General features: G+C 38.9%; 1 protein-coding gene across 5 annotated transcripts in view; it reads right to left on the reverse strand.

Annotated features, from left to right (window-relative positions):
* Positions 1-17380, reverse strand: part of DIP2A (disco interacting protein 2 homolog A) — a 158148-nt gene that overhangs the window by 63915 nt on the left and 76853 nt on the right. For 3 of the 5 annotated variants that reach the window (XM_066259129.1, XM_066259128.1, XM_066259127.1), the window contains exon 5: positions 15819-16028. In XM_066259129.1, coding sequence (XP_066115226.1) covers positions 15819-16028 — 210 coding nt within the window. Of the gene's footprint in view, positions 1-6700; positions 6764-15818; positions 16029-17380 lie in introns of all 5 variants that reach the window. The other 2 variants (XM_066259126.1, XM_066259125.1) reach the window with 1 other exon arrangement.

Raw genomic sequence — 17380 nt, forward strand, 5'->3', positions numbered from 1 at the left:
ATTAATTCTAATTAGTGTTATCAACAAGACCACCCTCAGATGCCAATAAGAAAAAGGAAATCAAATATTATGGATACAAAAGATAGAGAGGTAACACAAATAGATGTGGAAAAACCTATGGAGAAAAGATTTAACATATTGGAAACTGTGGAGCTAAATGACAGAGAATTTAAAACAGAAATCCTAAAAGTACTCAGAGATATACAAGAAAACACAGAAAGGCAATTTAGGGAGCTCAGAAAACAACTCAACGATCACAAAGAATATATGTCCAAGGAAACTGAAACTATAAAAACAAATCAAACAGAAATGAAAAACTCAATTCACGAGCTGAAAAAAGAGGTAACAAGCTTAGCTAATAGAACAGCCCAGATAGAAGATAGGATTAGTGAAATAGAAGACAAGCAACTTGAGGCACAACAGAGAGAAGAAGAAAGAGACTCAAAAATAATAAAAAACGAGAAAGCCCTACAGGAATGATCTGACTCCATCAGAAAGAAAAACATAACAATAATAGGTATATCAGAGGGAGAAGAGAAAGAAAATGGAATGGAGAATATACTCAAACAAATAATAGACGAGAACTTCCCAAGCCTGTGGAAAGAACAAAAGCCTCAAATTCAAGAAGCAAACAGAACACCGAGTTTTCTTAACCCCAACAAACCCACTCCAAGGCACATCATAATAAAGATGACACAAACCAATGACAAAGAAAAAATTCTCAAGGCAGCCAGGGAAAAGAAGAGTACAACATATAAAAGAAGGCCTATTAGATTATCATCAGATTTCTCAGCAGAAACTCTACAAGCTAGAAGAGAGTGGACCTCAATATTTAAAGCCCTGAAAGAGAGGAACTTTCAGCCAAGAATATTATACCCATCAAAGCTATCCTTCAAGTACGAAGAAGATATAAAAACATTCACAAATACAGAAAAGATGAGAGCATTTATCATCAGAAAGCCCCCACTCCAGGAAATACTAAAGGGGGTTTTCCAACCAGATTCAAAGAACAAAACAAAACAAAACCACAAGTAACAGCTCCACCAAGAACACAATAAAACCAAATTTATACTGTGACAACAAAAGAAAAAAGGGGGGAGAGGATGGAGATTAACAGTAGCAAAGGACGATGAAGCGCAGAAATACTCATAAGAAAGGGTACTACAATGAATATGGTAGGTGCCCTTTTCATTACTTAATGGTAACCACCCTTGAAAAACCACCACAAAGGCCCTGGCGGGTTGGCTCAGCGGTAGAGCGTCGGCCTGGTGTGCGGGGGACCTGGGTTCGATTCCCGACCAGGGAACATAGGAGAAGCACCCATTTGCTTCTTCACCCCCCCTCCTTCCTCTCTGTCTCTCTCTTCCCCTCCCGGAGCCAAGGCTCCATTGGAGCAAAGATGGCCCGGGCGCTGGGGATGGCTCCTTGGCCTCTGCCCAGGCACTAGAGTGGCTCTGGTCGCGGCAGAGCATCGCCCCCTGGTGGGCAGAGCATCGCCCCTGGTGGGCATGCCGGGTGGATCCTGGTCGAGCGCATGCAGGAGTCTGTCTGACTGTCTCTCCCCATTTCCAGCTTCAGAAAAATACAAAAAAAAAAAACACAAAAAAAAAACCCACCACAAAAACACCTGACTTAAAAAAGGTAGCAACAGAGGAAAGAAGTATGGAATACAAACAAACAAAAACAAATAATAGAAAAACAAAAGAGAAGAATCAAACAAGATACAAAACTAACAGAAAGCAATTTATAAAATGGCAATAGGGAACCCACAAGTGTCAATAATTACACTAAATGTAAATGGATTAAACTTACCAATAAAAAGACACAGAGTAGCAGAATGGATTAAAAAAGAAAATCCAACCATGTGCTGCCTACAAGAAACACATCTATGCAACAAGGATAAAAACAAATTCAGAATGAAAGGCTGGAAAAAAATACTCCAAGCAAAGAACACCCAAAAAAAAGGTGTAGCAATACTCATATCTAATAATGCTGACTACAAGACAGAAAAAGTACTCAGAGACAAAAATGGTCATTTCATAATGATTAAGGGGACACTGAATCAAGAAGACATAACAATCCTTAATATATATGCACCAAACCAAGGAGCACCAAAATATATAAGACAGCTACTTATTGACCTTAAAACAAAAACTGACAAAAATACAATCATACTTGGGGACCTCAATACACCGCTGATGGCTCTAGATCGGTCATCCAAACAGAGAATCAATAAAGATATAGTGGCCTTAAACGAAATACTAGAACACCTGGATATGACAGACATCTACAGGACACTTCATCCCAAAGCGACAGAGTATACATTTTTCTCTAGTGTACATGGAACATTCTCAAGAATTGACCATATGTTGGGCCACAAAGACAATATCAGCAAATTTAGAAAAATTGAAATTGTACCAAGCATATTCTCTGATCAAAAAGCCTTGAAACTAGAATTCAACTGCAAAAACGAGGGGGGAAAAACCCACAAAAATGTGGAAACTAAACAACATACTTCTAAAAAATGAATGGGTCAAAGAAGAAATAAGCGCAGAGATCAAAAGATATATACAGACAAATGAAAATGACAATAGGACATATCAGAATCTCTGGGATGCAGCAAAAGCAGTAATAAGAAGAAAGTTCATATCACTTCAGGCCTATATGAACAAACAAGACAGAGCCCAAGTAAACCACTTAAATTCACACCTTAAGGAACTAGAAAAAGAAGAACAAAGACAACCCAAAACCAGCCGAAGAAAGGAGATAATAAAAATCAGAGCAGAAATAAATGAAATAGAGAACAGACAATCTATAGAAAAAATCAATAAAACAAGGAGCTGGTTCTTTGAAAAGATCAACAAAATTGACAAACCCTTGGCAAGACTCACCAAGGAAAAAGGCACAGGACTCAAATAAATAAAATCCAAAATGAAAGAGGAGAAATCACCACAAACATCATAGATATACTAAGAATTATTGTAGAATACTATGAAAGATTATATGCCACCAAATACAACAATCTAGAAGAAATGGATAAATTCCTAGAACAATACAACCTTCCTAGACTGAGTCATGAAGAAGCAGAAAGCCTAAACAGACCAATCAGCAGGGAGGAAATAGAAAAAACTATTAAAAACCTCCCCAAAAATAAAAGTCCAGGCCCAGACGGTTATACTAGTGAATTCTATCAAACATTCAAAGAAGACTTGGTTCCTATTCTACTCAAAGTCTTCCAAAAAATTGAAGAAGAAGCAATACTTCTAAACACATTTTATAAGGCCAACATAACCCTCATACCAAAACCTGGCAAGGATGGCACAAAGAAAGAAAACTACAGACCAATATCTCTAATGAATACAGATGCTAAAATACTAAACAAAATACTGGCAAATCGAATACAATAACATATTAAAAAAATAGTACATCATGATCAAGTGGGATTCATCCCAGAATCTCAAGGATGGTTCAACATACGTAAAACGGTTAACGTAATACACCATATCAGCAAAACAAAGAACAAAAACCACATGATCTTATCAATAGATGCAGAAAAGGCTTTTGATAAAATACAACACAATTTTATGTTTAAGATACTCAACAAAATGGGTATAGAAGGAAAATATTTCAACATGATAAAGGCCATATATGATAAACCATCAGCCAACATCATATTAAATGGCAAAAAACTGAGGACTTTCCACCTTAAATCAGAAACAAGACAGGGTTGTCCACTCTCTCCACTCTTATTTAACATGGTGCTAGAAGTTCTGGCCAGAGCAATCAGACAAGAGAAAGAAATAAAAGGCATCCATATCGGAAAAGAAGAAGTAAAGGTATCACTTTTTGTTGATGATATGATCCTATACATCGAAAACCCAAAGGACTGCACAAAAAGATTACTAGTAACAATAAACCAATACAGTAAGGTCGCGGGATACAAAATTAACATACAAAAGTCCATATCCTTTCTATATGCCAACAATGAGATATTAGAAAACGAACTCAAAAAAATAATCCCCTTCACGATTGCAACAAAAAAAATAAAATACCTAGGAATAAACATAACAAAGAATGTAAAGGACCTATATATATAACGAAAACTACAAGGCATTGTTAAGAGAAATAGAAAGACACAATGAGATGGAAAAATATTCCTTGTTCTTGGATAGGAAGAATAAATAAAATTAAAATGGCCATATTACCCAAAGCAATATATAAATTTAATGCAATTCCCATCAAAATTCCTATGACATTTTTTAAAGAAATGGAACAAAAAATCATCAGATTTATATGGAACTATAAAAAACCCTGAATAGCCAAAGCAATCCTAAGGAAAAAGAATGAAGCTGGGGGCATTACAATACCTGACTTTAAACTATATTATAGGGCCACGATAATCAAAACAGCATGGTATTGGCAGAAAAATAGACACTCAGACCAATGGAACAGAATAGAAAGCCCAGAAATAAAACCACATATATATGGTCAAATAATCTTTGATAAAGGGGCCAACAACACACAATGGAGAAAAGAAAGCCTCTTCAACAAATGGTGTTGAGAAAACTGGAAAGGCACATGCAAAAGAATAAAACTCGACTACAGCTTGTCCCCATGTACTAAACTTAATTCAAAATGGATCAAAGACCTAAATATAAGACCTGAAACAATAAAGTACATAGAAGAAGACATAGATACCAAACTCATGAACCTGGGTTTTAAAGAACATTTTATGAACTTGACTCCAAAGGCAAGAGAAGTGAAGGCAAAGATAAATGAATGGGACTACATCAGAATAAAAAGTTTTTCCTTAGCAAGAGAAACTGATATCAAAATAAACAGACAGCCAACTAAATGGGAAATGTTATTTTCAAACAACAGCTCAGATAAGGGCCTAATATCCAAAATTTTCAAAGAACTCATAAAACTCAACAACAAACAAACAAACAATCCCATAAAAAAATGGGAAGAGGACATGAACAGACACTTCTCCCAGGAAGAAATACAAATGGCCAACAGATATATGAAAAGATGCTCAGCTTCATTAGTTATTAGAGAAATGCAAATCACAACTACAATGAGATACCACCTCACCCCTGTTAGATTAGCTATTATCAACAAGACGGGTAATAACAAATGTTGAAGAGGCTACGGAGAAAAGGGAACTCTCATCCACTGTTGGTGGGACTGTAAAGTAGTACAACCATTATGGAGGAAAGTATGGTGGTTCCTCAAAAAACTGAAAATAGAACTACCTTATGACCCAGCAATCCCTCTACTGGGTATATACCCCAAAACCTCAGAAACATTGATACGTAAAGACACATGTAGCCCCATGTTCATTGCAGGACTGTTCACAGTGGCCAAGACATGGAAACAACCAAAAAGCCCTTCAATAGAAGACTAGATAAAGAAGATGTGGCACATATACACTATGGAATACTACTCAGCCATAAGAAATGATGACATCAGATCATTTACAGCAAAATGGTGGGATCTTGATAACATTATACGGAGTGAAATAAATAAATCAGAAAAAGACAAGAACTACATGATTCCATACATTGGTGGAACATAAAAACGAGACTAAGAGGCATGGACAAAAGTGTGGTGGTTACCAGGGGTAGGGGGAGGGAGGACGCAGGAGGGAAGGAGGGAGAGAGTTAGGGGAAGGGGGAGGTGCACAGAGAAAACTAGACAGAGGGTGACGGAGGACAATCTGACTCTGGGCAAGGGGTATGCAACATAATTTAATGACAAGAATAACCTAGACATGTTTTCTTTGAATATATGTACCCTGATTTATTAATGTCATCCCATTAACATTAATAAAAATTTATTTAAAAAAAAAAAAGCAAAGGATGATCTTTATAACAAAGAGAAAAATTGAGTATTTTCACATTCAGAAATTCCAGCAATTATAACCAACAAATGTTTAGCACACAAAGGCTACCATCCAATATGGTGTCCTTAAACATTAAACAGAGCTAAAGTTAAATTTTTAGAAGTACTAGAATTAATCACAGTGTGTATGTGAGGCCACCAAATAGGGTGGGAGGGGGACAGATAGGCTCAGTCATACCAGCAGAGGCCAGGAGTCCTCACTGAGAGGTGATGCACCCACCTCATGAATATTCATTGCCAGGGCCTCTAAGAGAATGAGAACACCTCACTCAAACACAGATCCATGACCACTAGAAAGCCAGAGGCTTTCTGACTAAACATTTTGACTTGTGGGCAAATTTTCAATACATTAGTGCAAACTGTTTTTGAAGTTATCTACTGTCAATCTCCTTGAGGAGATATAGGAAGTCACCACTGGCCATTTACAAGACACCCTGAAAAGCTACCAAACCAATCTGGGTAGGCTGTTTTCTAAATGGACCTTTTCTCATGAAACATGCTGCCCTGCAGCAGCCCTCACAGCTGCCATACCACCCAGTGGTCTCTGTGTACTGGAAGCAGAGAACAGCATTGTTGAGTTCTCATATAAGACTCACACGACAGTAGAAGACACATGTTTAACAGAAACACGCTTCTGCTGAGCATTATTGCACTGACGCAATATTTAAATAGCCTCAGTGCTGTGCTCACAAAGGACAACAAGACTAAAGGTGCTGACCACTGAAAACATCCAAATTTAATCCCAGTCCAGCCAAACAACCAAGATTTTACATAAAGCAGCTCAGCACCTACTCACTGTGACTCCACCAAAACACCAGGCTGTCATGAGTGCACTGCTTCAGTGTTAGCAGAACAGCAACTAACAGCAAAGGAAATAAACAGGAATAAGAAAACTAAGCCAGCTGTGCAATCTCAGGTCAGTTATAATCAACTTGACTTTCTATGTCCCCTCTGCATGTAGGTAACAGAGGGGTTATGATAAGTCAACTACACTAACTGCACAGTCCAAGGGTCACACTTTTTCTTTCTTTTTTCTCAGGAAGCTGGATATTATATAAATGCAAGAAAGGCATAAATAATGCACAGAAGGAACATTTTCTGTGGGTTCTGACATGCCACAATGGGGCTCTGTGAGTCTGATTTCTAAAGCATCTCCCTGACCCTGCATGGGGGCAGCAGTGCTGTCCATCTATGGAGTGTTTGTCAGACAGGGTGGGAATGCTGGCTTCCAGGCACCACTGACATCACTTTTTAAACCTATACCACAAGCAGATGGAGTCACATGAGGACTCTTTAGGAAGCTATGATCTTCTTAATGAGCTACAGATGTGTAAGGAGAACTTTCATTTACATTTTTGGTGACCTTTACACAGTCTTCTTCCCTGCTATCACATGGGCATACGCAGGCTCCCTTTCAAATTCTCGACGGCAGCTGTTTAAAACTCTTCACTCTTCCTAGCTACAGAAATCAGACAAGAAGAAAAATAAAAGGCATCCAAATTGGAAAAGAAGAAGTAAAACTATCATTATTTGTAGATGATATGATACCGTATATAGAAAACCCTAAAGTCTCAGTCAAAAAACTACTGGACTTAATAAACGAATTCAGCAAGATGGCAGGATATAAAATTAATATACAGAAATCAGAGGCATTTTTATACATGAACAACAAACTGTCAGAAAGAGAAATTAAGGAAACAATGCCCTTCACTATTGCAACAAAAAAAATAAAGTACCTAGGAGTAAATTTAACCAAGGAGATTAAAGACTTGTACTCAGAAAATTATAATAAAACATTGAATAAAGTGGGAGGTATCACACTTCCTGATATGAAGTTATACTACAAGGCCATTGTACTCAAAACAGCCTAGTACTGGCATAAGAACAGACATATAGATCAATGGAACAGAACAGAGAATCCAGAAATAAACTCTATCTTTATGGACAATTGATATTTGACAAAGGAGATAAGAGCATACAGTGGAGTAAAGACAGTCTCTTTAACAAATGGTGTTGGGAAAACTGGACAGCTACCTGCAAAAAAATGAAACTAGACCACCAACTTACACCATGCACAAAAATAAACTCAAAATGGATAAAGAACTTAAATGTAAATCGTGAAACCATAAGTATCTTATAAGAAAACTTAGGCAGTAAGCTCACCGACATCTATTGCTGCAATATCTTTGCTGATTATCTCCACAGGCAAATGTAGAGCCAAGGCTAGCAGCTATTCCTTGAGTGGGCTCCTCCTGCAAGGGCAGGGTGAAAGCTTGGAAAGAGGCGGAGACCCGCAGCTGAACAAAGGTGCTCACCAGTGCCCGGAGGGCCGAGCATAACGTCACACACACACACACACACACACACACACACACACACACGGGGGCAGGGCAAAGTCCAAGGCCACCAACTCTTGGGCACCCGAGCACGTGATCACAGCCACTCCCGTGAAGAGAAAATGCGCAGGCAGAGAAATACAACACAAATAAACCAAGAGAAATCCCCAGAAAAGGACCTAAGTGAATCAGATATAACCAAATTACCAGATGCAGAGTTTAAAATAACGATTGTTAGGATGCTCAAAGATATTAGAACAATCATAGATGGCCATTACGAAAACCTAAATAAAGAGATAACAAATATAAAAAACGACATTGAAATAATAAAAAAGAATCAGTCAGAAATGACAAATACAATATCTGAAATAAAGAATACAATGGAAGGAATTAAAAGCAGGATGGATGAAGCAGAGAACCGAATCAGTGAGAAAGAGGACACAATAAATAAAGGCACGGAAGCAGAGCAGAAAAAAGAAAAGAGACTCAAAAAGTCTGAGGAAAATCTAAGAGAGCTCTGTGACAGCATGAAGAGAAATAACATCCGCATCATAGGGGTTCCTGAAGAAGAAGAGAAAGAACAAGGGATAGAGACTTTGTTCAAACATATTACAGCGGAAAACTTCCCCCAATTAAGGCAGGAAAACATTTCACATGTTCAGGAAGCACAGAGAACTCCATTAAGGAGAAACCCAAAGAAACCAACACCAAGACACATCATAATTAAATTACCAAAGCTAAATGATAAAGAGAAAATATTAAAAGCTGCTAGAGAAAAAAGACTATCACCTACAAAGGAGCCCCCATAAGGATGACTTCTGACTTCTCAACAGAAACGCTTGAGGCCAGAAGGGAATGGCAAGAAATATTCAAAGTAATGCAGAACAAGAACCTACAACCAAGACTACTTTATCCAGCAAGGCATCATTTAAAATTGAAGGAGAAATAAAAAGCTTTACAGACAAAAAAAAACCTCAAGGATTTCACTGCAACCAAACCAAGGCTGCAAGAAATGCTAAGGGACCTGTTGTAAACAGATCAAAGGAAAAAAAGAATATAGCAAAAGAGAAAAACAGTTTTAAAGAAAAAAAATGGCAATAAACAATTACATATCAGTAATAACCTTAAATGTTAATGGATTAAATGATCCGATGAAGAGACATAGGGTAGCTGCGTGGATAAGAAAACAGGACCCATACATATGCTGTCTACAAGAGACACACCTTAAATCAAAAGATGCACACAGACTGAAGATAAAAGGATGGAAAAAAATATTTCATGCAAATGGAAATGAAAAAAAAGCTGGGGTAGCAATAGTTATATCAGACAAAATGGACTTTAAAACAAAGACCATAGTTAGAGATAAAGAAGGTCACTACATAATGATAAAGGGAGCAATCCAAAAGGAAGATATAACCATTATAAATATCTACGCACCTAATATAGGAGCACCTAAATATATAAAGCAGACTTTGATGGACTTAAAGGGCGAGATCAACAGCAATACTATAATAGTAGGGGATTTCAATACCCCATTAACATCATTAGATAGAACCTCAAGAAAGAAAATTAACAAAGAAACAGCAGACTTAAAGGACATATTAGATCAACTCGATTTAAGAGATATCTTCAGAATCTTTCACCCTAAAACAGCAGAATAAACATTCTTTTCAAGCGCTCATGGTACATTCTCTAGAATAGACCACATGTTAGGGCACAAAAGCGGGCTCAACAAATTTAAGAAGATTGAAATCATATCGAGCACTTTCTCTGATCACAATGGCATTAAATTAGAAATCAACCACAATAGAAAAATTGAAAAACATTCAAACACTTGGAAACTAAATAGCACGTTATTAAACAATGAATGGATTAACATTGAGATCAAAGAAGAAATTTAAAAATTCCTAGAAACAAATGATAATGAGCATACATCAACTCAAAATTTATGGGACACAGCAAAAGCAGTCCTGAGAGGGAAGTTTATAGCATTACAGGCATACCTCAAGAAGCTAGAAAAAGCTCAAATAAACAACTTAACCCTGCATCTAAAAGAACTAGAAAAAGAACAGCAAGTAAAGCCCAGAGGTAGTAGAAGGAAGAAAATAATAAAGATCAGAGCAGAAATAAATGACATAGAGGCTAAAGAAACAATACAGAGGATCAATGAAACCAGGAGCTGGTTCTTTGAAAAGGTAAACAAGATCGATGAACTTTTAACGAGACTTACCAAGAAAAAAGAGAGAGGACTCAAATAAATAAAATTAGAAACGAGAATGGAGAAATAACAACTGACACAACAGAAATACAAAATATTGTAAGAAAATACTATGAAGAACTGTATGCCAAAAAACTAGACAACCTAGATGAAATGGACAAATTCCTTGAATCATATAATCTTCCAAAAATCAATCTGGAAGAATCAGAAAACCTAAACAGACCAATTACAACAAATGAGATTGAAACAGCTATCAAAAAACTCCCAAAAAAGAAAAGTCCTGGGCCTGATGGCTTCACAAATAAATTCTAACAAATATTCAAAGAAGAACTAACTGCTATCCTTCTCAAGCTATTTCAAAAAATTCAAGAGGAAGGAAGACTTCCAAACTCCTTCTAAGGGGAGCAAAATTCTGATTCCAATACCAGGCAAAGACAACACAAAAACAGAAAATTATAGGCCAATATCCCTGATGAACTTAGGTGCAAAAATCCTCAACAAAATATTAGCAAACCAGATCCAGCAATATATGAAAAAAATCATACACCATGATCAAGTAGGATTTATTCTTGGGAGGCAAGGCTGGTACAATATTCGCAAATCAATCAATGTGATTCATCACATAAACAAAAGGAAGGAGAAAAACCACATGATAATTTCAATAGATGCAGAAAAAGCATTTGATAAAGTCCAGCACCCATTCATGATCAAAACTCTCAGCAAAGTGAGAATACAGGGAACATACCTCAACATGATAAACGCCATCTATGACAAACCCACAGCCAACATCATACTCAATGGGCAAAAATTAAAAGCAATCCCCTTAAGATCAGGAACAAGGCAGGGGTGCCCCCTTTCACCACTCTTATTCAACATAGTTCTGGAAGTCCTAGCCACAGCAATCAGACAAGAAAAAGAAATAAAAGGCATTCAAGTTGGAAAAGAAGAAGTAAAACTATCATTATTTGCAGATGACATGATATTGTATATAGAAAACCCTAAAGTCTCAGTCAAAAAACTACTGGACCTGATAAACGAATTTGGCAAGGTGGCAGGATATAAAATCAATACTCAGAAATCAGAGGCATTTTTATACACTAATAATGAATTGTCAGAAAGAGAAATCAAGGAATCAATCCCCTTTACCATTGCAACCAAAAAAGTAAAGTACCTAGGAATAAATCTAACCAAGGAGATTAAAGACTTGTACTCGGAAAATTATAAAACATTGATAAAAGAAATCAGGTAAGATACGAATAAGTGGAGGCATATACCGTGCTCATGGTTAGGAAGAATAAACATCATTAAAATGTCTATATTACCCAAAGCAATTTATAAATTTAATGCAATACCGATTAAAATACCAATGACTTACTTCAAAGACATAGAACACATATTCCAAAAATTTATATGGAACCAAAAAAGAACACGAATAGCCTCAGCAATCTTGAAAAGGAAGAAAAAAGCAGGAGGTATCACACTTCCAGATATCAAGTTATATTACAAGGCCATTGTACTCAAAACAGCATGGTACTGGCTTAAGAACAGGCACATAGATCAATGGAACAGAACAGAGAACCCAGAAATAAACCCACAGCTCTATGGACAACTGATATTTGACAAAGGAGGTAAGGAAATACAATGGAGTAAAGACAGCCTCTTCAACAAATGGTGTTGGGAAAACTGGACAGCTACCTGCAAAAAAATGAAACTAGACCACCAACTTACACCACTCACAAAAATAAACTCAAAATGGATAAAAGACTTAAATGTAGGCCGTGAAACCATAAGCATCTTAGAAGAAAACATAGGCAGTAAGCTCTCTGACATCTCTCGCAGCAATATATTTGCTGATTTGTCTCCACAGGCAAGTGAAATAAAAGACAGGATAAACAAATGGGACTTTATCAAACTAAAAAGCTTCTGCACAGCTAAAGACAATAAAAACAGGATAAAAAGACAAACTGCACAATGGGAGAATATATTTAACATAGCGTCTGATAAGGGGTTAATAACTAAAATTTATAAAGAACTTGTAAAACTTAATACCAGGAAGACAAACAATCCAATCCAAAAATGGGCAAAAGAAATGAATAGACACTTCTCCAAAGAGGACACACAGATGGCCAACAGGCATATGAAAAAATGTTCAACATCACTAATGATTAGAGAAATGCAAATTAAAACCACAATGAGATATCACCTCACACCAGTCAGAATGGCGCTCATCAATAAAACAAAACAGAATAAGTGCTGGCGAGGATGTGGAGAAAAGGGAACCCTCCTGCACTGCTGGTGGGAATGCAGACTGGTGCAGCCACTGTGGAAAACAGTATGGAGATTCCTCAAGAAATTAAAAATCGAACTGCCTTTTGACCCAGCTATACCACTGTTAGGAATATACCCCAAGAACACCATAGCACTGTTTGAAAAGAAGAAATGCACCCCCATGTTTATGGCAGCATTGTTCACAATAGCAAGATTTGGAAACAGCCCAAGTGTCCATCAGAAGACGAGTGGATTAAAAAGCTTTGGTATATATATACTATGGAATACTACTCAGCCATAAGAAATGATGACATAGGATCTTTTACAACAACATGGATGGGGCCTTGATAACATTATACTGAGTGAAAGAAGTAAATCAGAAAAAACTAATAACTATATGATTCCATACATAGGTGGGACATAAAGATGAGACTCAGAGACATGAACAACAGTGTTGGGGTTACAGGGTGGGGGGAGGAGAGGGAGGGGGTTGGGGGAGGGGAGGGGCACAAAGATCATGGCTTTTCAGCATTTGCCATATTCCCCCCTTAATCTATAGACAGACAGCAAATATTTACGTATGGTGTTCCCACTATAAAGACTGCTGTCTTAGGGACAAATGCTGATAAACTATTTCAGCAGTTCCTCCTTCTTCAAAGACCTATATGTCAACATAGAGCTCCATTTTTCATAGGACATACTCAAGCTCACTCCATGCTCCCGGGAGCTTTAGCACAAGGGAATGCCCCCCCCCTTTTTTTGTTTGTTTGTTTGTTTTGTATTATTATTTTTTTTTTTTTGTATTTTTCTGAGGATGGAGATGGGGAGGCAGTCAGACAGACTCCTGCGTGCGGCTGACTGGGATCCACCTGGCATGCCTGCCGGTGGGGAATGCTCTGCCCATCTGGGGTGTTGCTCTGTTGCAGCCGGAGCCATTCTGGCGACTGGGGCAGAGGCCGTGGGGCCATCCTTAGTGCCCGGGGTGGCTTTGCTCCGGTGGAGCCTTGGCTGCGGGCAGGAGGAGAGAGACGAAGAGGGGGGAGAGGGGGAGGGGTGGAGAGGTAGATGGGCGCTTCTCCTGTGTGCTCTGGCCGGGAATTGAACCCGGGAATCCTGCACACCAGGCCAATGACTCCGATGGGTCTACCATATCATGCTTTTTACTTAAAAAAAAAAAAAATTTACATTTCTTTTGAATGCTGATGAACAGAAGACACCAAATCTTTTTCACCTGCAAACTACTACCTTCTTTATTAGATCTAGCTAATAACACTGTTTTGTCTTTTTCCAAATAGCTCCAGATATATGGAAAAGATTTATATAGGCGGATGGGGATCCTCAAACCCCTCAGCGAGATCTTCTGAAAATGGCTTTTAAGATACCAAGAGGCAGAAAAAGCCCGATAGAGATCAGGGGAACTACCAGCTTTTAGGATACACCCTTAAAGGCTCCAACGCCCCAAAGGGGTCTCATAGGATGCCATCTGGATCCTGCTTCAATAGTGGAAAGGAAGGTCATTGAGCTAAAGCCTGCCAGACTTACATGCCTCTGCTGTGAGGAAACAGGGACACTGGAATGTGGGCTTCCCCCTCGCTCCTCTAAGGGAGGGTTCAGTCTCTTCCAGCCCTGCTCCAGCCACCTATGACCTAACCTTGCCCAGAAAGCTGGAGTTTGCCACTGAAGGCTGAAGGTGCCCAGGGCCGTCGGCCCCATCTACGACACTGTGGACGAGCCTAGGGTATTTCTTCCAAGAAGCAGGTAAACTGATCTCATTTGCACAAGGGGCCACTTAACTATGTTTTGCCTGAATAGTCAGGTTTTTTATTCTTCCCTCAAAGATCTCTGTTGTGGGCGTTGATAGCTCTATTTTCTGCTGCTTGGCTTAATATATAGTGTTTCCTTTATCCCTCCTCCTACCTCAATGCCCCACTCATATTTCAGGCTGGGACCTACTCCTAATTTAGAGCTCTCTTTCCTCCTTTTGCCAACTTGTATTATGAATTTACCTTTGCCACCCAGCTTAGTGTATCCCAAGGTTCTCTTTACCATGGCACAGTCACAGAGCTCCAGGGAAAAGCAACCTGGTCTCAACTCTCCAGGCAGAGGAGAACAGAAGCTCCATATCCACGCATGCTGCAAATGGCTTTTTCCAGTCTACCTGAATCATTACCAGCTAGAAGCAGCAGTCACTGGGACTTGGACATGAGCTGCAAAGTATAGAATGGTGACAACAATTCCAGTGCCATGCGGACTTTTCCTGTGGGGGGGGGAACTTTCCTGGACTCCTGCTCCCTGTGACAGCTCCTAACAGGCTGAACTTTGGTTGGGTTACATTTTTCAGGGATTTGGCAAAGTGATGGGGCCAACTTGGACTTGGTGAACATGTTAAGGACACTACTCTTTTATGGATTCTTGCTGTATTGGCCAAGAGTTGGCTTAAAGGCTTTTATTCACTGTAAAAAAAAATAAGAGGACTGGATGAAGAAGATGGGGCACATATACACCATGGTATACTATTCAGCTAGGAGAAATGATGACATCGGATCACTTACAGCGGAATGGTGGAGTCTTGGTAGCATTGTGCGGGGTGAAATAAGCGAATCAGAAAAAAACAGGAAATGCAGGATTCCATACATTGGTGGGACATAAAAGTGAGACTAAGAGGCATGGACAGGAGTGTGGTGGTTATGAGGGGTGGGGGGAGGGAAGGAGGGAGAGGGGGAGGGGGAGGGGTACAGAGAGAAGTGGATGGAGGGTGGCGGAGGACGATCTCTCTTCGGGTGATGGGTATGCAACAGAACTAAATGACAAGATAACCTGGAAATGTTTTCTTTGAATGTATGTACCCTGATTTATTGATGTCACCCCATTAAAATAAAAATTTATTTTTTAAAAAAAATAGAGATATCATATACTTCTCTGGGTCCACAGTGAAGGCTCACATGCCACAGCAGCTGAGATTACCAAACCACAGAAACATCAGAACTACTTTTGTTATCAAAAAGCCATTTTCCAGATAAAAAAGAAAAGGTAGGTCTTGATGGGTGCAGAGGCACCCCTGTCCTAGGGGGGCCACGGCAGCTGTTACTGACCTATGTGGGCGTGGGCCATGGGGCCTGCGAGCGCAGCAGCAGGTCTCCCTCCCGGGTGAGATGAGGTGGAAGATGCAGAGGATGAGGTGGACGAGCCCTGAATGACCCGGTCGAGCCAGGGCTCGACGCTGGAATGGCTCTGGAGCGGAGTGGAGGTGAGTCGCCCAGGTCGCTGCAAAGAGCCCTCATCTTCTGAGGCAGACGACGTGTCTGTGGTTAAAATAACGATGACAGGCATGATGTAGGGATGTGTCATCTAGGAGGGCGGGTTCCCATACTGGCACCTAGGCCTCCCAGCCTGCACTGCTCTGTATACTTGCACAGCGGCGCCCACACGTGGCCAAGGGGTCATCTGAAAAGTCGCCCTCTATTTAGAAGGGCCTGCATCAACCAACTGTAAGATCAAAAGGACCCTACCCAGGAAAAATGGTTTCATGACCCCAGTTTCCCCCAGAGGACTTAATCTTGGGGCACCACATACTGGGAGTAAAAACAGGCCTAACTCCTAAATGGCTTTAACACCTTCCTTGGTGGGATCTCAAATATCAAAGGAGACTCCAAATGTCAAATGCTCTGTGAGCATCCAGTGTTTCTATGAAACATCCATTCTGAACTCCACACCTCTTTTACATGGTTAGATACCCACAGGGAAGGTTGAGTTCACTTCCTGAGGAAGCACCGGAGCTGGGGGGGCTGCAGTCCATGCACCCCCAGGCCTCACCCTATTCACCCGCATCCTCTTAGGGGAAGCAGGAATGAGCTCTGGAAAGAATTGCTTCCCTCAAACAACTGCTTCAATGAAATTAACCATGAATAAAGTTCTAACAAGTCTACATGATTGTGCATTTTATTATAAGTTTCACAATTATTTTAAAGTTCTTCAAATATTGGGTAGTATCAAGAATAATTTGACAGCTATTTCTAACATTTTTTTCAACAGTATAAACTTTTTTCCTTTTTAGCAATGAAGCATTGCCAGAACCACTAAATTATCTTATGAACCTGGTGTTTGGCTTTTAGTCACTAGTTTCATGACTTATATAACAAGATAGGCAACAGAAGTGCATGGATATGAAGTGATTAAACTGACACTGTGGTATAATTTAATAGGAAGCTTAAAACATCATTGACAAAGATAAACTCTATTTAAAGATTACATTTATAATAGTAATAACAACAAAACAACAAAGTAAAATTTAAAAACCTTCTAGATAGCCTTCTACTCTCCCATTTAAGGCGTGGTAACAATACAGTAAATAAGTGAATAATTTGAATATTCTTAATCCAGGTAACACCTATAATTCTACTAACTCATTTTAGGTTCTTTTCTTCTTTCAAAGACATAAATAGCATCTTAATTAAAAAAAAAAAAAAAAAAACACCTAAAATCTACACAAAAAAGTCCTGCAAAAAGCAATTATCTGTTTGGGTAAAAGCTGTACAACACAAATTTTAAGATAAGGAATAATGCACATATAAAAACATTTTTCATCTCAATTTTTCCAACTCTTTACTATAGGGCAGAAGGCTATTCCAACTCCATGGGAAATGAAGTTATGACA

Source organism: Saccopteryx bilineata, chromosome 2, assembly GCF_036850765.1.
Source record: "Saccopteryx bilineata isolate mSacBil1 chromosome 2, mSacBil1_pri_phased_curated, whole genome shotgun sequence".
Lineage (NCBI taxonomy): Eukaryota > Metazoa > Chordata > Mammalia > Chiroptera > Emballonuridae > Saccopteryx > Saccopteryx bilineata.